The sequence below is a fragment of the Rhinoderma darwinii genome, chromosome 4 (genome assembly GCF_050947455.1).
Source record: "Rhinoderma darwinii isolate aRhiDar2 chromosome 4, aRhiDar2.hap1, whole genome shotgun sequence".
Taxonomy (NCBI): Eukaryota; Metazoa; Chordata; class Amphibia; order Anura; family Rhinodermatidae; genus Rhinoderma; species Rhinoderma darwinii.
In genome coordinates, this window is record NC_134690.1 from 167,799,599 (window position 1) to 167,823,055 (window position 23,457).

The 23,457-nt window shown below is 40.2% G+C and overlaps 2 protein-coding genes across 3 annotated transcripts in view; one reads left to right on the plus strand and one right to left on the minus strand.

Moving 5' to 3' along the window:
• Positions 1 to 23,457, minus strand: part of DIS3L2 (DIS3 like 3'-5' exoribonuclease 2) — a 287,501-nt gene that overhangs the window by 233,905 nt on the left and 30,139 nt on the right. For both annotated transcript variants that reach the window (XM_075861827.1, XM_075861828.1), the window contains 2 exons: positions 19,958 to 20,011; positions 15,170 to 15,271 (listed from right to left, as the gene is read on the minus strand). In XM_075861827.1, the coding sequence (XP_075717942.1) occupies positions 15,170 to 15,271; positions 19,958 to 20,011 (156 nt within the window). The remainder of the gene's footprint in view (positions 1 to 15,169; positions 15,272 to 19,957; positions 20,012 to 23,457) is intronic.
• Positions 1 to 23,457, plus strand: part of PDE6D (phosphodiesterase 6D) — a 557,644-nt gene that overhangs the window by 195,888 nt on the left and 338,299 nt on the right. The gene's annotated exons all lie outside the window — the stretch shown is intronic.

The window sequence follows — 23,457 nt, forward strand, 5'->3', positions numbered from 1 at the left end:
TGCAGGCAATTTTTTCGGAACTATCATGTCTTGTTAGTCTTAGGGCATCCGTCACAGCCGTTGTTAAACATATACACCAAGTAAGCTCACGACGAATATGTTAAAACGTAGGCCAAAAGTGATAATGTAGCCTAACCCAGGGGCCTAAAACACACGGTCTGCGGGCAGCCCGAGACTTCTTTGCGGCCTGCAGGGCACTGTAGCTCAATCGTGAGAAGAGAGAGCAGTCTGAAGGAGTGCGCCGGCGCTCCTTCATGCAGTCACACAGCCCCCTGTAGATAATCCACCCCCTATTAGATAGCACCCCACCCTGTTGACAGCGCTACACCCTGCCTCCTTGTAGATATCTCTATTGGGGCTCGCTCTAGCAGTGGAATTCCCAGCCAGAGCATTGCCGATGCTTTGGCTGGGGATTCCTCTGCTGGAGGAGTCCCTGAAGTCACTGTCCATATATGGACAGTGATGTCAGGGACTTCCCTAGAGAAGTAGTCCCAGAGCAGAGACTATACTAGCGCTCTGCTCAAGACACTCCTGCTCTGGGGAAGCCCCGGACATCACTGTCCATATATGGACAGTGATGTCAGGAGCAGAGCTGGAGTCCCAGACAGACCACTAAACTCAGAAATTGCATTGCAATAATATATTCATGTGAAACGAAGTAACTTACGAATGTACTTTAATTTAAAATTCTGTTCTAAATTATGCAGTTCAAACCTCGTGAATTGTTCCCAGAAGCCCTGGAGCTTTTGTATTGATGACACTCCAACAAGGCCCGACGCGACTGAAGGCTTGCTTCATGTGCTGTTTGTGAACATGACCGCAAGGGGCTGTCACATTGCCTATTGCTTGAGTCCCAAGTAGAGCATCAGCTAGCCCTTTGCTCGGGACTCCAGCATTGCTCCCGACATCCATGTTTTGTCAATTCAGGGATTTCCTATTGCTGGAGTTCCCGAGCAGAGAATCAGCGGATGCTCTCCATGGGGAGTCCAGCACTTCTGCCAACATCACTTCCCATATATGGACAATAACGTTGGCAGCAGTACTTGAGTCCCTGAGCAGAGCATCAGCTGATGGTTTGCTTGGGAACTCCAGCGATAAGAAACCCCTGAATTGACCAAATATGGATGCCGGGAGCAGAGCTGGAGTCCGAGCAAAGCGCTAGCTGATGCTCAGCTCGGGACTCAAGCAACAGCCAATGTGACAGCCCCTTGCGGCAATGTTCACGAACAGCACATGAAGCAAGAGCTCAGTCACGTGGGGCCGTGTCGGAGCGTCATTATTAGAAAAGCTCCAGGACCTCCGGGAACAATTCACGAGGTTTGAACAGCACCATTTAGTACAGAATTTTAAATTAAAGTACATTTGTAAGTTACTTAGTTTCACAAATATATTATTGCAATGCAATTTTTGGTCCCCGGATAACCCCTTTAAGTTTAAACCTACTGGTATTATAGAAATGTAGTAATGTAGTATCATTATAGTAATGTAGTATCATTATAGTAATGTAGTATAGTATGGTTATAGTAATGTAGTAGTATAGTAACGTATGAGTATTATAGTAATGTAGTAGTATTGGTATAGTAGTTTAGTATTATAGTAATGTATTAGTGTTATAGTAATTTGGTATTATAGTAATGTAGTAGTATTATAGTAATTTAATAGTATAGTAATATTTTTATAGTAATGTATTATAGTAATGTAGTATTGTTATAGTTATGTATTAGTATTATAGTAACGTAGTAGTATTATAGTAATGTAGTAGTATTATAGTAATGTAGTAGCATTATAGTAGTACAAAATTATTGTTTATCAATTAGTTGAATAGTATCAAATTTGAAAGTAATGCGGCCCGTCAACTTCACATTTTGTCTATGTGCGGCCCATTTACCCGGCAGAGTTTGAGACCCCTGGCCTAACCCTACATGACAGCTTTGAGGAAACGTTACAGGGTATAAAGGTTAAAGTTAACTACAACTAACAGCACACCCCTACACTAGCAATCTTCCAATTGCAGTGTTAATCACCCTAGGGGGTTTTTTTTAAGCAGCATTTCACACATTAGTAAACAGACAATCTAAATTTAATAGCCTAGAAGTCTTGCCAGATAAAAATAGCAGGTGCAACCTAAGCTATAAGAGAACACTTGTTAACCTTACATGCGTTTGTCTATTAAAACTAAAAAGACTACTGCTGTATTTTTCCTCACAATAACTACAAAACTATTAAATATACTTTTGAAAACCCAAATTCTCCATGGCCACTAGGGGTCATGATGAAACTAAGATCTAGATAACTGCTGATCTCAGAGTGCACCTGCACATCGAGGCAAGGCGGGAATGTGTTTATTCACATGATGTATAAAGTGGACCATCTTGAAGCTAGTGATGTCACAAATGACAAGAATTAATCCTCGTCCAGCTGTTTCATGGTAAGAATCTACACTGACTTCATTCCACACACCAGCTGGGCACACGGGGTGAGCCGACTTTTTTTGAACAGTTATAATTTTCAGTGGAACAGCTGTGAAACTGCCCATTTCCAGAAAACACAGAATGTTAAAGGAGCACTCCCACAAAAAGTTTATTTTCTGGCCCATTAGGTAAATTGTGGTGAAGGTAATCTTCTTACCGGTGGCTGTATTTGTGAGTTATCCCCTCCCTTCTAGTCATCAGCTGTGTCATGTTACCAGCAATAGGACTGACTGCCACAGCGTCTCGTGTGGTCAGGACATCGCATTCTCTATGGATTACGATTACACAACCTCAATGCGAGTCTTACAAGAATGACTGGAGAAACTGACTTCCTGTCCACACATGAGACGCTGTGGCAGTCGGAGAGTCCTATTTCTCTTCACATGACACAGCTGAGGACCAAAGAGGGGATAACTCACAAATACAGCCACCGGTAAGATTACCTTCACCACAATTTACATAATGGGTCTCTCTAATGGGCCAGAGAATACAACACTTTGTGGGAGTGCTTAAGATTTTTTATTTTTTTTATGCAGCAGCCTCCTCGCCGGGCAGGACAGGATCGGGGGACCCCCAATCGGGAGATAGATGCAGGTACCAGAGGTAAGACCTGCATCTATCAGGCATCCATGGCATATCCTGTGGATATGCCATAAATGTGTCATGACGCAACCCCTTTAAAGATTAGTCCCAAAACATAATAGTCTTGTCATATCCGTAACAACAAATTAATATACACACAATATATATATATATATATATATATATATATATATATATACATATACACACACACACACACACAAAGCAGTGGAATGGTTTTCATTTTTGTAAATATAAAATTATTAAATTAAAAACGCTAGAGTATATGTATCTAAAAAAAAAAAAAAGGCGCCTACATAAAAGTACAACTCACCCCACAAAGAACAAAGCCTCCTACAACTATGTCGAGCAAAAAAAAAATGTAAATTAGTTCTGCACGAAGCAAAGAGGAAAAGTAAAATAGTTCTGGTTCTCAAATTCTTAAATTAGTGACTGCACTTTCATCAAAACTTTTGATATGTCAGACACAAATCAAAAGTTTTAATTGGTGGAGTCTGGGTGCCGAGACCCCCATTGTCACTGAAACGAAGGTGCAGAAGCACTCAGCAGAGTGCCCTGCACCTTCGGCTGTAATCGGCGCTCCTCGTCAGCACCAGTCAGATTTTCTCATCAGACGATCCGACAGCAGACTTCAGCCTGACAGAGCACCTGGACCCCCACTGACCCAACATTTTGGAGTTACTCTTTAAAGTGATCTTCTCTACGTTTCTTTGGTATAAATTTTAAACATCGCAACGAGACATTAGCCCAGACTATATAATTGCCATATAAAGACACCAGGTGATGACATCACAGGAAGAAAAGCAAGATTACAGAGAGGGAAGTTTCACTTTCACATGAACCTTCGACACCCTCAACTGATGGGAAAGGAAACAGACAAGAACTCCTTACGACTTCACATGCCCAGTCGGCGACACTCCCACAGTTCCAAACACGTCAGAACCAAAATTTGTGCAAAGTGTAACACTAAAGCCCATCAATATACGTACATCGATACTCAGATAGAAAAAGGTTTTTGTGCAGAAAACTTTACATAGTATGCTAGATTAACCATAGAAGAGAGAAAGTAAAACCGTAAATCATGAGAAATGCTCTCTAATAGAACATAAGGTTTCTCTTGGAGATATCCTGCAGTGCCACAGGAAGGCTTATCCCCCACGTACCTCGTGTAATCACAATCATCGAGTTACCACAACCCACAGGTGACTCGATAAAAAGAACTATGAAAAAAAAAATAACGTATCTTCCCGTAGCAATTCACTTTAGAAAGTGCAGCTGGCTCACAGAGATATCAGGCTGATGACCCGAGACAGATTGCGAATATGAGAACAGGACTGTACACCGAGCTTGTGTTTATTTGGAAAGTTACACCAGAGGGGAAAAAGTGCAGCGATTAGTGATAACCTCTTGAAAATTATCAAAACTGAGAAGTGCTGTTGTGGAAATTCAGACAATGCACTCATAATCCATTTATCCACATTTGACACTTTCCAGTAATGGCTTGCACTTTACAAAAATCCTATTTTTCTGCTTAAGTTGTTTGCAAACTTTAGACAGTTATTTGTATACACAGTGTGATATGCAATCCAAGAAAATTCTATCATTGGATTCCTCTTAGGTTAGAATGACACGACCGAGTGCAAACTCTGATGTGAAAAAGGGACGTTTTTCACGTCCGAGTTGCACCCGTGCAACTTAAGTCTATTGATGGATCCGTGAAAACAAAAAAAAGAGGGCATGTCCTATTTTTCCACAGACCCTTCACACGGTCTGTTAAAAATCGGCCGTGTGAACTACCCCAATTGAAATACATGCTTCCGTGTGACGGCAGTTGTTGTAACAGCCACCACGCTGACGTATACTATCGATCACGTGAAGAAGTCCTTAAATTGCATTTTATCCATAGCAGTTGCGTTTTTGGACAGAAGCAGAATGCTATAGGTGTGGAATTACCACATGTAAATTCACCAGAGACAACATTATGAACAAACCCCACAACCTATCGCAGTTATAAAAACCGAGAAGAATACCTGGAAAATTAAAGACTCATTATGTGAACACACACAGGTTACACAAAGTATTCTTCAGCTGAATGAACTATATATATATATATATACACACACACACACACACTGGGGCCTCTCAAGCAATTGGACTAGTGGAAAGTGCATTATCAATTGGCAATAGGTTAGTCAAACAATAGGAGTTGTCTAACAGCTCGGCGTCCTCGCTGTACCTATGCACAGACGCACAATGCCACTAGTCTGCATCTGAGTCCCATTAGATGCTTTGTATTCCACGATATTGTGACCTATAAGGTATATCCGGCGCATACTTCGTACGCTCAAGAGGGCTTTGTAGCCATCTCAACTAAGGGCACAGTACTGCTAATACACTATAGAAATAAAAGTTACTCATGATCGCTTGAGAAATTATCAATAGATTACAAGGAGATGAATCTCCCATCATTAAAACCCAAGATCTTGCGAAATATTAGCTCTTGAGTTATAATAATGGGGAGATGATTGGAGTGCTGCCTCGTATTTGGATTTTTGGCTACAATATTTAGGACACTGGTCAAGTGTCCAATGAGGATTTGCACCCTATACCAAAAGTGAAATAAATATATATATATAATTCTATTTTTATTTTTTTTTAAAAAGTCTACATACCCCCGTTAAAATGCCAGGTTTTGTCAATTCAAAAAATCAGTCCAAGATGAATAATTTCAGAACTTTTATCCACCTTTAATGTGACCCATAATCTGTACAATTCCATTGAAAAACAAACTGAAATCATTTAGAGGGGAAAAATAAGAACAAAACTAAAATAATGTGGTTGCATAAAGGGGGTTTTACACTGGGCGATCATCGGGCAGACGAGCATTCATAGAACAGGGCAGCGATCAGCAGATGAATGAGCAAACGCTCAATAATCTGCTGAGTTTCGTTTTAAAAAATAAAATAAAAAAAGTAAAATATCATCGTAGTCGGCAGCACATGTAAACAGGGAGACGCGCTGCAGACATGATTATAACGTATGGGGACGAGAGATCGGAGTAACGACCGCTCATCCCCATCCATAGCTCCATGTGACAGGAGAAAACGAGCACCGATCAACAAGGTCTCGGCAATCAGCACCCGCTGCTCTGGCCTATTATCAGCCAGTGTAAGTGTGAACACCCTCTTATAATTCGGGATATGGTTGTGTTCAGAATTAGCCAATCACATTTAAACTCATGTTAGACAGTAGTCAGTACACAGCTGCCATTATTTAAAGTGATTCTGAGTAACCCCATATAAAAGTTCAGCTAGTCTATTAGGATTTTCCTGACATTTTCTTTGTTGCATGTGACAGCAAAAGCCATGGTCCGTAAAGAGCTTACAACACATGAAAGGGATCGGATTGTTGAAAGGCGTCAGTCAGTAGAAGGGTACCAAAGAATTTCCAAGGCATTAGATATACCATGTAACAGTGAAGACTGTCACCAAAGAAGTGGATTACATTTGGCACAACTGTGACATTACCAAGAACTGGACGTCGCTCAAAATTTGATGAAGACCAGGCAAAAATTGGTCCGTGGGGCTACCAAGAGGCTTACAGCAACATTAAAGGATCTGCAGGACTTTCTGGCAGGTACTGGTTGTGTAGTGCATGTGATAACAATCTCCCGTATTCTTCATATGTCTGGGCTGTGGGGTAGGGTGGCAAGACGGAAGTATTTTTATAACAAAGAAAGACATTCAAGCCTGGCTATGTTTTGCAAAGAACTACATCAAGTCTGCCAAAAGCAGAAAAACGTGTTGGAAAACGTGTTATGGTCTGATGAGACCAAGGTTGAACTTTTTGGCCATAATTCCAAAAGGTATGTTTGGCACAAAGCCAACACTGCACATTATCAATAGAACACCATACGCCCAGTGAAGCATGGTGCAGCGTTATGCTTTAGGGCTGTTTTTCTGCAGCTGGAACTGTGGCTTTAGTCAAGGTGGGGGAGGGGGGGTTATGAACAGTTCCAAATATCAGGCAATATTGGCACAAAACCTGCAGGCCTCTGCTAAAAAGCTGAAGATGAATTTCACCTTTCTGAATGACAATGAACCAAAGCATAATCAACAAAAGAATGATCTTCTGGTGAATCCAAAGTTTTGAAATGGCCCAAGCCAGATCCCAGACCTGAATCCCATTGAAAATCTGTGGGCTGACCTGAAGAGGGCTGTACACAGGAGATGGCCTCGCAATCTGAAAGATTTGGAGCGCTTTTGCAAGAAAGAGTGGGCAACAATTGCCAAGTCAAGATGTGCCATACCGATAGACTTCTACCCAAAAAGACTGAATGTGGTCATAAAGTCAAAGGGTAATTCAACAAAGTATTAGTTTAAGGGTGTGCATATTTCGGCAACCACTTTATTTCTGTTCTTTATTTTTCCACCCTAAAAGATTTCAGTTTGTTTTTCAATATAATTGTACAGATTATAGGTGACATTAAAGAGGCTCTGTCACCACATTATAAGTGCCCTATCTCCTACATAATGTGATCGGCGCTGTAAGGTAGATTACAGCAGTGTTTTTTTATTTAGAAAAACTAACATTTATGAGCTATGAGCGATTTTAGCTTTATGCTAATGACTTTCTTAATGGACAACTGGGCGTTTTACTTTTTGATCAAGCGGGCGTTAGAGAAGTGTAGGACGCTGACCAATCAGTTACCAATCAGCGTCATACACTTCTCTCCATTCATTTACACAGCACATAGTGATCTAGCTAGATCACTATGTGCAGACACAGTGATCTAGCTAGATCACTATGTGCAGACACATACACACATTAACGTTACTGAAGCGTCCTGACAGTGAATAGACATCACTACCAGCCAGGACGTGATGTCTATTCAGAATCCTGACACTTCGGTAACGTGAGACATTTACAGCAAGGCAAGCGTAATTTCGCAAGATTACGCTGTAAACTGTCATTTAAAACGAGATTACGCTTGCCTTGCTGTAAATCTCACATAAACGTTACCAAAGTGTCAGGATTGTGAATAGACATCACGTCCTGGCTGGTGATGTCTATTCACTGTCAGGACGCCTCAGAAACGTTAATGTGCGAGTATGTGGCTGCACATAGTGATCTACCTAGATCACTATGTGCTGTGTAAATGAATGGGGAGAAGTGTATGACGCTGATTGGTCAGCATCATACACTTCACCCCACAACGCCCACTTGATCAAAAAGTAAAAAACACACCCAGTTGTCCATTAAGAAACTGATTAGCATAAAGCTAAAATCGCTCACAACTCCGTCAAAAATGTTAGTTTTTCTAAATAAAAAAACACTGCTGTATTCTACATTACAGCGCCGATCACATTATGTACAAGATAGGCCACTTATAATGTGGTGACAGAGCCTCTTTAAAGGTGGAAAAAAATTCTGAAATGATTCATCTTGGACTGATTTTGGAACATGACAAATACCTGGCATTTTAACAGGGGTGTGTAGACTTCATATCCACTACATGTACGTATGTATGTATAATTTGTTTTATTTATATTTTTTTACACTAAAATCATAGAAGTGTAACTGAAACTGGAAGAATTTTTACCATCACAATTTTGTTAAAAAGGCACATTCATCTCGAAGATTAGATCGCAGTCAAAGTAAAAATTCTTCCGGCATCCAATTTGTCACTCCAAGGGAAAAAGTTTTGACACCTGGACCACGCACCGATCAAATGCCTGCAGGCAACGGATGTGGATAGGTCATCAGTTGTCCAGTAGTGGACAACCTCTCACTTTATTTGGACTGCGCAATTCTATGGGTTCAGGTGGGGCGCTATAAAGTAAAGTACTATACAACGCCCCCCTCCCCAAACCACAGATTTAATGGATGTATGGGGCACAGAGGTTTAGAGTGTAATATAAAACATCAGCTTTATCTTTGAGGAGAACATTGAATCTGTGTGGGGGGGGGGGGGGGGTTCTGGCGAGTCTATAAGGCCTTATTCAAGGAAACTCGTCCGCATTGCCCGTGTGGTTCCAGCTTTCACGGATCCCCATAGACTTGTCTATGGGCGGATCCGTAAAAAAAGAAAAAAAAAAAAGAAAATAGGACATGCTCTACATTGTAACGGACCCTTCACACGGTCTGTTGAAACAACGGCCGTGTGAACAGCCCCATTGAAATACATGCGTCCATGTGACGGCCGTCGTTTTAATGGCAGTCACACGGACGTATTCAACGTTAGTCTGAATAAGCTCTAAGTTAGTCTTTAATTGCATAAACCATCCTTATATAGACATCCAGGTCTTGTTCTATCCATTTTAAACAAATAATGGTTTTCAATCTACATTGAAATAAAGAGTGATCACCAGTGAGTGAATTTGAGGAAGAAAGCCAATTCCAATATCAGAGACCTAGCAGATGCACCGCCGGCCTGCTGCTGTATTCCCATCTCCTGGTCCCACAGTCCACCTAAAATAACCAATAGTCGAATACAAAAAAAAAAAAAAGGGGAAAGACCCGTGCCTGATAGTGTAGTCGTTTATGCAATTAGCCAGATCATAAGTCAATACTTACACATTCCCATATGGGAAACACCGCTTGCCTGGTTCTCCTGGACCTCGCTGGTTTACCTTCTCTGGCTGTGGACAAAATTACCAGAAAGCTTCTCTATAATAAATTAAAGCATTTTTAATAGGCATTTAAAATTGATTTTAAAAAAAAAGCTTGACGTTTCACCACACCAATTGCTTCCTCAGGAGTCTGACCACCAGTTGAAACGGTGGCCTCTTAAATAGTACAAAGGAAAAGAAGGGGGGAGTTAACAACCACCCTCTTTTATAATGTTCATATGCAAAATCACTATAAAAAGCATAAAACCATAAGATTAGAGATATAGGTATAGTCTCCACGTAATTAAAATATACATAGCATAAGTCACATATAGTAATGTAAACCATTAATGTATTGGCGTCTATGTGGAATTCATTGGACTTCCCTTTACAGTACACAACTTATTTCCTAGGATCTCCGTAATATGCTGGATTAGGGATCGATCTCCAGGCATTATACTATTCTCACTCTATTTTGATACAAATGTATTCTCATTTAGCTTGATCGGTTTCCTCTGTGCTATGTGGAGAATTTGCAGTGTGATACATTGGGATTGCTGGGGCCTGTGGGTACAATACACTCTCATAGACCTGGGTTTAAGTATTGGAACCACGGGCCCCAGCAATTCCAATTTGTCGCACAGCGCAGTGGAAACCCAATACATGAATGGCTTTACATTACAGTATGTGATTTGTATGCTATGTTTATTTCATTACATGGAGGGGACTATACCTCTAATCCTATGATGGTTTTATGCTTTTTATAGTGTTTCATGATGTTCCATAAGTTTTATATGCAAAATGAAGGTGTGGTTATGTTAACTCCTCCCTCTTTTCCTTTGGATCATTTAAGAGGCCACCATTTCAACTCGTGGTCAGACTCCTGAAGAAGCAATCAGTGTATTGTGAAACGTCAACCTCTTTTATAATCTTAAAATAACTATCAAAAATGAAAAAATGTTTACATTTACTATGGAGAAATTTGGGACTTATTTATGGTAATCTCCCCAACACCCAGAGTAGGTGAACCAGTGAGGTCCAGGAGAACCAAGACCAGCGGTTTATCCAATATGGGATTGTGTAAGTACTGACTAATTGTATAAAGCTACTACACCATCAGGTGCAGGTCTTTCCCCCTTTTTTTGTATTTCTCTATATACCAAGACAAGTTCCAACCAAACCGGATTGTCAAGACATTTTGCCAACCTAGGAATTCTATTATTGCAAATAAAAACAATATTTCCGGCATGGGTAAGGCCCCATGCACATGACCGTGCCCGTAATTACAATCCGTAATTATGGGCACGGCCGGCGACAGCCAGCAGTTTTTAAGGGCCGTGATCCCATTATAAAGTATGGTAGCATGGTCCTTAAAATAAATAAATAAAAAAATAAAAAATAGGATGTGCTATTTTTCTCCGCAGGTTTTTACAGCATGGACACCCTCCCGTAGACATACGGGAAGGTGTCCGTCGGCCATAGAAATAAATGGGCCCGGAATTACGGGCGATTTTACGGTCGTATGCATGTCAAAGAGAAAGCTCCTTACTAGCCGATGGGGCAGCGTAACATTGGCTGCGAATAAGAAGCACTCATTGGCGCTCCTGCACAGGCGCTGCACGCAATTATGGCCCCGTGGCGCTCCTTTACCTCTTCAGTATGGAGAAGACGGACAGGATACTTGTGTGAGGGTAGAAAGCTCCTTATTTGCAGCCAATGGTAGGTAGCGGCATGTAAAACCTTTTACACAAGCAGTACCTGTGCAGGAGTGCCAATGGGATTCAGTCTCGCGCGTAGACATACGCATGAGACTTTTTTTTTAAAGACTGATATGGTCGGTATAGGAGTCAATGACATGTACAGGAGACCTCCGCACACATGCACGTAGCAGAGTGGAGTTTGGCTGCAAAAAATTTGGCAAAAACTCCCTTATCTTCGTAGTACGCATGAGCACAATTAAACCCCAATAAGAAAACGTTCTGGCCACAAAATAGCGTAGTGTGGGCTGCTCCCATTTATTTATCCCTCTACAGAGATGCCCGGACAACACTTCTAAACAGCAGTTGTCCAAGGTCATTTCCATAGGACTTCAGGGAAACTCCCTGCATCATCTTTATTCTGAGTCATAAACTTTGCTATAAATATGAAATGTAAAATTACGCAATCATGACATTATAATATTACCAGTTGATCTCTTCGGTTAAAATAAAAAAAGATCATATAATAATAATGTTGGGCACCTGGAAAACTATTACAAATATAAAAAGGATATTGAAGAGTATTGCAGTGCCCCAGACATTGCAGGACATCACAATTTCTCTATTATCACAAGTAGCAGGAAAACTATAGACCTCCAGAAAATTGTTACACCCAGGCAGAGTTGGCATGGAGAGAAACCTGCTAATAGATTGGCTTGCATGGTGTAACTTTAAACGTGGCACCTGCTGAGTGACCAGATAAACTGGGGGTAGCAACAGGGATATTACCGCAAAGGAAGAACTTGTGAAATTCTACACCAAGGAATCTCAAGGGCAATAGACAACATTTAGTGGATTTTCAATAGATTACAAATAAGAGCAGTATGATCCCTATATAATAAGACAATGGAAGCACAGACTAGAAAACTTTACATATCCTGAATGTTGTCACATTATAGAAGAGTCATTGAAACATGAGGGAATACGATTGAGAATTAAAGGGATGAGGGATTAAGATTTTTGGATGATACATGAGGAGCTACTATAGATGACTGTGGATTTACACGGCAACATCCTTTTTGAAGAGCTCTCTTGCATCATCTTCTGTTGCGTACTTCGTTACATAGTGAAAGAAATTAAGCATTTCAGGACAGGCAAAAGGGAACCCCTCATATTAGCAGATCTTTAGTAACATTCCCGCCACATCGAAACAGACAATTTGTATGAAATGAAGAGGGAATCAATTTGATGCATAAAAACTAATGACATGAGCCAGGACTCGAGGATCCATGGCAATAGGACAACAACGTGAGAATTAAAACCAGGGGTTTTCCTGTCTAATTCTAGGAAAGAAAAATGGTTTGTGGAGCCGATGCGTCTCTTTGAAGGAAATCATCTCGTCCCTGCCTTTCCTTTGTCCCAGGAAGGTGTGGTGACCCACTCTTATCTAGTGTAGATGGGGAACAGCCCATGGGAAAAAAAAAAAAAGCACGATTGCTTTAAAATGACATATCACCGGGGCTCCAGAAAATAGATGTGTGAGCCATTAGCATTTCTCGTCACAAATCCTTTAGGGCAACACCACATATCCTGAGAGGAAGTATTAGGAAGCATTTGTGATAAGATAAAAAGGAAAGAATAGGCTGAAATACTATAATAAAGTTTCAATGATATTCTGATTCTTGGTGCATTAATCCCTTCAATAAAAACAAGACAGAACTATCATGATACAGAGGAAGGGGGGGGGGGGCAAAAACCACAAAACGACACCCAATGGACTAGGAAACACTTTATAGGAGATTGACACACAGACCCTAAACGAGCAAATATATACTTGTATACCTGTACTACATTCAAGTAGCACATAAATGCTTTCATACCGTCCAAAGCAGCAAACTGTTGGAGTGATTTTACAATACAAATTAAAATTAGGCATAAGAACTAACTAGGGTAGAAGACAAAATTTTAAAGACATTCTAAGAAAAGGAAATCCTTTTTTTTTAAAAACCCAAAAACGTTTAAAGACACCTTTCATGGTAAACTCACTCACGCTTATGATTGGCGAGACATCTTTAGTTCCTGAAACCTTTCCAATGCTTGTACTACAGTGACCATCTTCTATCTCAGCAGGTATCCACACAAATTGTTCATTCTTCTATCGGTCTATAGGTCCAGTGTGTGTAAAATATATATACATGCATGTCTCCGATTTACAGCATAGCAGGCGTAGTCTCGCGAGATTACGCTGTAAACTGTCATTTACAGCGAGATCTCGCTGTGCTGTGCTGTAAATCACAGAGACGTGCAGAGAAGTGGTCAGGATTCTGAATACACATGACGTCCTGGCTGGAGGTAATGTATATTCATTGTCAGGACACTGCAGTAATGTTATAGTGTGTTTATGTGACTGCACATAGTGATATAGCTATATCGCTATCTGCAGTGTAAATGAATGGAGAGAAGTGTATGAGGCTGATTGGTCACTGATTGGTCAGCGTCATACACTCCTCTGTACAACGCCCACTTGGCCAAAAGGTAAAACACGCAGAGTTGTCCATTAAGAAACTCATTAGAATAAAGCTAATATAGGTCATAATTCAGTCAAAAAAGAGTTTTTCTAAATAAAATGCACTGCTGTAATCTACATTACAACACCGATCACATTATGTAGGAGATAGGCCACTTATAATGTAGTGACAGAGCCTCTTTAAAAAAAAAAAAAAAAAAACACCATCATCACTTAATTTACTTGACTGTAGTGATCCAAAGAAATCCAAAGATAGTCTTAGCATAAATGAGAATTTACTAAAAACATTTCCCCCCAGTCATAACAAAAAGTAGTCATCGTATTAAAGAATAATGCACATTGAAAAAGACAAACGCAATGAGGAACCCTGGCGACTCATATCAATGCTTGGACTCCAAGAAATCATTAAAAGGCTTCCGAGCAGAACATGTTCTATAGTTATCTGCTAAATGCTCATTGATACAACTCCATTGTATTCTTTCCTTTCATGCAATGCCAGGTATTGTGATACTTTCACAAACTTTTGACTGTTAATGTTAATTTTCCTGTTCTGCCCCTTCAAGTAGAACAAGGAACAATGCAGCATGAAGTAAATGAGGACAAGTTGTATGAATACAACTAGATAGAAACTTTATGCAGGAGCAGCAAACTATTATAGCGGGAAAAAAAAAAAAAAAGAAGGTCCGTGTAGTTCTCCATTTGTCTTTAACCAGCCAGGGAACTTTCCAAATTTACATTTAGGCTAGGACTACACCGTGACACAGGTCATGCGACCAAAAATTACTGTATTGCAATGCTTGCATCACAAGTAATGTGAATGTGGTCCTTTTGCGACATGCAAGTCGTTGTGACAATAGCAAGAAATCCAGCAGCTTTGGATTTTTTGCGACGGTCGTGTTGTCGCAACTTGCAACCACATTCACTTTCATGAATTGCGATGCAGGCAGTGTGACACAGCGATCTTTAGCCGTGGAATCTCTGCCGTGGCCAAAGTCGCTTAGTAGCCCTAGCCTAAGCGCTTTTTTTTTTGTTCTCCAATATTTTTCAGTTAAATGAGTTATGAAACAAAATTTTTAATCTAGTAATTTGTTAAGCAGCAGCCCAAGTACATTCAGGCCACCAGTCATTGGATGATGTAGTCCACGGAAGACTGCTGGATCTCCACTGCATGGGCACTGAAATCACTGCTGTCAATCAGTTTGTGTCCCCAAAAAGGGATGTACATTTGCAACCAAGTTTGTTCGTGTGGACAGTACTGACCTTCCATTGCTCACGTGGCAGCAGCTTCACAACGACAATATCACCATTCAGGGCTCTATTCCTAGAAACCACCCCATCAATAAAAATGTCCCTCACGCCATCCTAAAAATGAAGGAAAAAAAAGAAGTTTACCGACAATGAAAAATGCAGCCACAGGTACAAAACAGTTAAAAAAGGTGGGGGGGGGGTAGACTAAAGTGTTCTAAAGTAAAGCATTTCATTCCTATTTTACAAAACACTAGAATGGGGAATAATTTGCTGATGGTGGTGCCACGTAGTACAGTGTTACAGCAAGCAAACTTAAAATATCTGCCTTTATTGATTTTCAATCTAAGATTAGCTGTTGAACTTCGTTATACATGAAATGCATTCATAATGCTAACTATTTAACAGTTAATTATTACTGCTCACTAAAATACTTATGGAAAAGGCCATTACTACATTGATGATACAAACCCTCCCCCTCCCACCTTCCTGCACGTCAAGTCTCAAAAACCTAGAGCAACTTTATGACACTCACGTGTAGGTACAAATCAAGTATCTATAATGCCCACCAATGGCATGTTATTAGGCGGCATTTAATCGCACAATGATCGAATTGGGCATGAGTATATAGTTCAGCAATATAAGCATTTTTAACGTTGCAATCTTAAGTCAAAAGTGTTACGCTTCGTTCACATCTGCATCAGGACCCTATTCACGGGTTGCGTATGAGATTTTAGTCAAGGGAACCCATGAATGATATCCAAACTGAAACAAACAAACCATAACTTTCCGTTTGCATCACCATTGATTTTAAAGCAGTTACATGAATATGCAGCAGCACGACCAGCAATTGAGACTGAACAGTAGCCCAACTTAATGGGGTGTGCACGCAGGTAAGTATCCAGGGTCCAAAAGAGATCACAAGTCCATATAGAGAAGAGCCTGCCGCACTCTAATTAAAGAAAAACAAAAATTCTACCTTGAGTGCTGCTCTCTCTCGCTCTACATTGATGACGTATCCGTTGCAAATGGTTTCAGTTTGTAACTGTTGTGTAAGGGTCCCGTCGTTTTGACAGAATGAATAGCGCAGTAGACTACAGTATTGATTACGTCAAAACAATGGAACCCTTAAACAACTGACAAAAGGACACCATTTGCACCGGATCAGTCACCATTCAAATCAATAGCGAAGCAAATTTAGACTACGTTTACAGGTTACCCTGATGGAAAGCTCAGACGAAACCCATGAACGGAGTCCCAACGCAGATGTGAACGAAGCCTTAGAAGAATATTTTTGAATGGTTTAGCACTAGACAAAAGGATCCTGTACTTCAAACTACTTAGGTGAAAACGCTTACTGTTGTGTACTGTGAATATTTTGTTCAAATTTGTGTCTATAGGTGAAGAACACTTGGAGAGAAAAGTAAAAAAATAAAAAGCCACCAGACCAAAAAAATAAATAAAAAACACATTGAACGTAGAGAAAGTCTTATTCTCCTATTGACCACCAGTAAACTGGCCTTATGCCAGGCACACACATGGAGGGACCCAAGAGATGAAGGTGTGGAGAACCGCACTGCTGTAGTGCAAAGACTGCATGCTAAAAAGTGAATTTCTTGGCTTTTTAATTTAAATGTCCCGAAAACAGTGCTGACAAAAATTATAACTTAAGTGGACAAAAATTTGTGTACACACACAACACTTTTTTTGTACAATAAAGTATAAGCAAATTTTATGAACCGCCACAGAACACCCGGTGTGAAGCCAGCCATATAAAATAATTTCAGTCCGCAGTAGTTCTCGCTTCACACTAACTAACACCGTAAGCCAGCGGGCACCTGCCAAGCAACAGATGAATATCGTTCCTTGATTTTGTACTAAGTAGCTCCTATACTTTTATTTGCTCATTCCTGTTGTGCTCAAATAAGTCTGAAAAGACATAATTTGCTTTGTGGCGCCCCTAAAATGAAGGAAAATAAAAGCCAGATGCTACAAGTAATGACATGCAAATCACTTGCCAGCTCATGCCAGGACACGTTGCTAGGAGGCCAACTTAAGTCTGGTTAAAACTTTAATTTCTACTTTTTTTAGCACAAGTAAAATTATTTAGGGAAATAAAAATAGAATTTAAGAAACACTGGAAAATAGCATAAAGAAAAAAAAAATCATTTAATGTTAGAGTTGCCCTGCAGACCAAAGCATACACATGGTTAACCGACCTATAGGTGATGCTTATCCACCATGTTTTTTTCCACAGTGCTTGTGGTTTTTTTTTAATCTCCGCTCCATAAACCACCAGTGAGAACACCAGATAAATGTCACGTATATACGTTCTGAGGTAAAGGAGCCCTAGTAAGAGGCAGCATGGAGGATCGCTTTAACAGCCTGTAGTGTTATCCACAACATGGTTTCAGCAAATTGAGGCTATTCCTTGCAGAATGAAAAGTTAGCTTTTCAATATAATTTTTGCATCAATTTCTCATGGTTTTCAGGATCTCCGCTTGCAGCTTTTTTTTTTTTATAGGGACCTTGGTCGTTTAGTTGTCCAGGTCATGTTATGGACACAGGTGCACGGCTAGTTACAGTACAAAGTGGATATTCTCATAGAAAGCACAGATCTTGAAAACACTGGGGAATATATGATAAGAATATATTGGAACATTGTTTGACAGATTTTACTCCATAATAAATCCTTTAAGGCTGGGTTCACAGTAGCGTCTGGCTTTTCATTGATCTGCCCCGCCAAAGGAGCAAAATGGAAAAAAACGGAAACTTCGGTTCCGTTGCACAACAAACACCACCTGTGGCTGACAGAACTCATTGAGTAATGGGTTCCGTCATTGTGCTGCTCTATTGCTTCCAGTATTTTCAGCCAGATCCGCAATGGAGATCCCTAACAGAGCCTCCACCGCAGACGTGAAAGAAGCCTAAGGAAAGTGAAACGGTGGTCAGCTAAATGCGGACAAATAAAATGTATTTTATGACTAAATGCTCAAATGTGCTCCGCAAAAATCTCCAACCCCAGGATGTGGATTTTCAGTCTAATGATTAAAGAGGTTTTCAGAGTTCATGAAAAACAAAAAACATGATATTACATTCGTACTTGATATTAAACATGTTCCTATTCTAGCATTAGAATTACTTTGCTGCCGCTACCTGAATCTCCGTGGCGAATGGTTTACACTGCGGGGCTGCATATCCACCAGACAGCGACGTAAGGCGCTGTTCTGTACAAAAGTACAGCGGGGACAGCTCATGAATGTTCCATGCCGCTAAATTGACTGGCCCCTGTATGTCACTAGTGACATCTCGTATACTGGTAAAGCACTAGCAGCTCCTTCACCATAGGATAGTTATACGGGACGTCACTAGAGCAGGACCTAAAGATTACGACACAGAACGCGCTGCTTGCATCTAGAAACAGGGGCACTATTCTAGAAGTAAATTACAAAGCTTCTTGCATCCGAGATAAGCTCACAATGAGAAGGAACATTTCTCGGAAATCCCCTTGAAGCCTATATTCTGGAAAATGTACAAGCACGCAGCAAATCAATTACATTACCAGGTATCCCTAAAAAGACAGATTTTGGCACTTTGGTTTGGTCCGTCACAGAAGAAGCACAGTGATCAAAAGCGTTCGAAAAGACAAGAGACCATTTCAGCGAGTATCTGAAACAGAATGTTCCTTGAGACTCCGGAAAGCAGAAACAATCAGATTGGGACAAGAGCTGCAGCAGCTGTATACGCTGCCTCCCATGACTCGATGCAGAAAGACTGCGGGCCGGTTTATCAGCGGAGAGGGCCAACACAGGGAACAGATTTTAGCACATGTTCACTTTCTTTTTTTCTTCACAGCAGCCCTGAAAGGGTTAGTCCTGGAGGCTTTACAGACTGCCCAGTAACGTTGTCAAAATCAGATAAAGTAGAACGAACAAGAATATAAAAAAAAGCAAATCACTAAAGAGCAAACACAAGATTGGTGAACCTTTATTTATAAGGGGCCAGGCTGGATTGGATCAGTCATTGTCTATACATAAGTCTACTCCTAGACTATCACTTCCCTACTGCATTATGAGGACTGTCACATACTCTAGCTACGGAGAGAAAGCCATAGGGGGCTAGTGACATAAATGAGATGCCATCTGAAACTGGAAGCTTGCAGAATAGATCCAGTGGTTTTGCAGGAATGATCTCACGCAAATTGTTGTTCAACCCCCTGGTTACTGGGCTGATATTGAACACTACGATTTACCTAAAAGATCACAAAATATAAAAAGAAAGAAATAACAGACCCCAATGTAGTATATATTGAGTCATCTGATCTTTAGCTCCTGTGTATGAATCCCTGGCGAAGGATTCTGTGGGAACCAGTGATATTATCTTGTTTAAATTAGACATGTCCATTAAATAGGTCTAGTATTATAGATCTGAATAAACACTGCAAATTGACTACCGAAACAGAGCGCAAATAGATGGCAAAATTGCTTCAAGGGAGATTAGTTTAATTCACTGGAAAATGAAGCCATCTCAACAGGGATACATGAAAGGAGTCCAGTTACACTAAGTGGTGGTCCCAAGTCAGCTGCTGTCAACCACTGTATGCACACAGATGAGCACATCTATGCCACTACCTTATGAAATAAAGTAAAGGATGGTGTGAGAATATAAATATATATATATATATATATATATACATACACACATATACATACACACACACACACACACACACACACACACATAGATAGAGATAGGGAGATATATATCACACAGTTTTTGAAGGAAAATTATCATTATACTTACTGGTGACGGCAGGAACGCTTCATGAAATTTCTTCGGATTAATCCGAAGGGAACCCTAAAGATCAAGCAGATTGAAATCATGAGTGTCCACAGGACAATGTGTGTCCCAATCGTGCAGATTGGTTTTGGTACAAAAGTTATTAAATCATACAAAACACCAAAATAAATAGAAAACACATTCCAACAAATATTTTACCTACAGACACAAGTCACATAGTTTGTAGCCTACCTGGGTGTGTGATGGAATGTGTAAAAAATGCTGGAGGTAAACTAATCACAGAATCCAAGAGAGGTTTCGTTTATTTAGGCTCTTACACTAGGAGATCATGTAATAAAAAAATATATATATATATATATATATCAGGTGCCGAGTTCCCACCAGATCAAGCTCTATATTCCTAGAGTGGTTATTTTATCCTGGCTGTTTGACACATGTTTCGCTTCAACCCATCTGCGGGTTCAGTGTTTCCAAGACAGCAAACAGAAGTTCGCCCAAGATTTGACAGACCACATGCCTGCAGCTGCTTGTTTGACTTGCTAGATTTGGTCTTCGAGAAGATTTGTGGGCTCAAGGCCACTAGAAATCAACATGCTGTAATACAAAATACAGAGTACACCCAAACCAATTCCAAATACTTCCCCAGTGTCTACAGGTGTGTAGATCGGAGAGAAGTGTTACCTTCCCAGTCCCACCTGTGGGATCTTAGGATCCACAAGTTACAGAACATACCTTTCATACTACTCATAGTACTAGTAGCAAACAATTAAAAAATGTAGGAGTTGTTCAAAAGAAAAAAGTTGAACTACAAAAAAAACAATAAAAAAAACACAACAGAACTCCTACACATATACATGATCGCAACAAATACTGAGAGTATCGTGCTTAGGCAGTCTGCAGTGTTAAATAAACTAACGTACGTAAGGTTCCAAATAGTTCACACTGATCTAGCCATCAGAAATTTGCTCTTAAAGAGAAGTCAGATGAAATTGAATCTTACACATTAACAGCCAATTAACGTACTTAAAATTTATATATCTGAGAGCAGATGGGTCCAATATCCTTCCCGACCAAAAACCTATTTACCATGTTGTTCATTTCACGCTGTGATCTCATATTTGGAATGAGCTGCGTTTCCCATCTGTAAAGAACAGATGTTTTCGTGGAGAGGGACGGGGTGGTGTTGAGTGGAGGTCTGTCCAGTGAGGACTAGGGGGGTCGCCATGTCAAATAGCTGGATTCACTTACAATATAAACTTAGAACTAAATTAAACTGCTACTGCACAGCTTTGCTACCTTTCAATAGCTACAGTTACTGTACGGCTCAATGTGAGAGAAAGAACCCATTGCTAGAAGTACTGCATCCAAGGTGTGAAAGGCGCAGCAATGCTACAAGGCAGATCTACGATTACAAAAACATTATATAGACATGGATATTGGTCATCGAGCGATGAGCTTTATATAACATTTCTGTGGATCGTCACATTAACGCTCTTGTAAAGAGGAAAAAAAATTAAAAAAGCAGACAATTCTAAAAGACTAAGATACTCTGCTGCTAGTAACTGTTCTACTGTCTCACCCCAGTGCTGGATTCACAGTAACACTGCTTATTACTTCTCAAATACGTTCTCCATGGTGCTGCGTGAGTGAGAGTGAGAGTGAGAGTGAGAGTGAGAGTGAGAGTGAGAGTGAGAGTGAGTGTGAGAGTGTGAGAGTGTGAGAGTGTGAGAGTGTGAGAGTGTGAGAGAGTGAGAGAGTGAGAGAGAGAGTGAGAGAGTGAGAGAGTGAGAGAGTGAGAGAGTGAGAGAGTGAGAGAGTGAGAGAGTGAGAGAGTGAGAGAGTGAGAGAGTGAGAGAGTGAGAGAGTGAGAGAGTGAGAGAGAGAGAGAGAGTGAGAGAGTGAGAGAGTGAGAGAGTGAGAGAGTGAGAGAGTGAGAGAGTGAGAGAGTGAGAGAGTGAGAGAGTGAGAGAGTGAGAGAGTGAGAGAGTGAGAGAGTGTGTGTGTGTGTGTGTGTGTGTGTGTGTGTGTGTGTGTGTGTGTGTGTGTGTGTGTGTGTGTGTGTGTGTGTGTGTAAGTATTGCAGGGTATTATAACAACGATCCAAAAATTGGATCTTCAAGTCCCTAGTGGGACTAAAATAAAAAAAATAAAAAGTGGAAAAAAAAATAAAAAATAAGTCAATATAATAAAATTGAGGGGAGAAAAAAAAAAATGCCCCTTTTTCCCTTATTAGAATTTTTAAAAAAAAAAATAAGCTATGCATAATTGGTATCGTCGTTTTCAGAATGGCCTGAACTATAAAAATATAATGTAATTTATCCCGCACGGTGAATGCCATAAAAAAAAAAAATTTAAAAAATAAAAAAAATTTAAAACGCACACGATACTGGAATTGCTATTTTTAGTCACTTCAGCGCCCAAAAAAATTGCATAAATAGGGATCAAAAAGTCGCATGTACCCAAAAATTGTACCAATAAAAACTAGTTGTTCCACAAAAAACAAGCCCTCACAGCTTTCTTGATAGAAAAATAAAAAAAAAAAAAAGTTGTGGCTCTTCGAATATGGCGAAAAAAATAATAATTTTTTTTAAAACCGTGATTTTATCGTGCAAACACCGTAAAACATAAAAAACCTATATACATATGGTATCGCCGTAATCGCATCGACCCACAGAATAAATTAAATATGTCATTTATAGCGCACGGTGAACGCCGTAAAAATAAAAAAATAAAAATAGAAGTTTTGACGGCCTAATTACACTAAATTCAGCAAAAATCCTATGGGATCTAAATGCTCACTATACCCCCTAGACAAATTTTTTAGGGCTGTAGTTTCCCAAATGGGATCACTTCTGGGGGGTGTCCACTGCTTTGGTCCCTCAGGGGCTTTGCAAATACGACATGACACCCAAAAACCAATTGAGTAAACCTGAGCTCCAAAAGCCAAATAGCGCTTCTTCCCTTCTGAGCCCCGATGTGTGTCCAAACAGCCGTTTATTACCACATTTGGGGTATTGCCGTAATCAGGAGTAATTTCTTTACAAATCTTGGGGTGTTTTTCTTCTTTATTCCTTGTAAAAATTGATAATTTCTACGTTTCATTGGAAAAAAATAAATTTAGATTTTCATTTTTACGGACTAATTCCACTAAATTCAGCAAAAAACCTGTGGGGTTAAAATGCTCTATACCCCTCGATTAATTCCTTGAGGGGTGTAGTTTGCCAAATGGTGTCTTTTTGGGTTTGTTTCCACTGTTTTGGCACTACAAGACCTCTTCAAACCTGAAACGGTGCCTAAAATATATTCTAATAAAATGGAGGCCCCAAAATCCTCTAGGTGCACCTTTGCTTCTGAGGCCGGTGCTTCAGGTCTATTAGCACACTAGAGCCACATGCGGGGAATTTCTAAAAACTGCAGAATCTGGGCAATAAATATTGGGTTGCGTTTCTCTGGTAAAACCTTCTGTGTTACAGAAAAAAAAATGGATTTTCAGACAAAAAAAT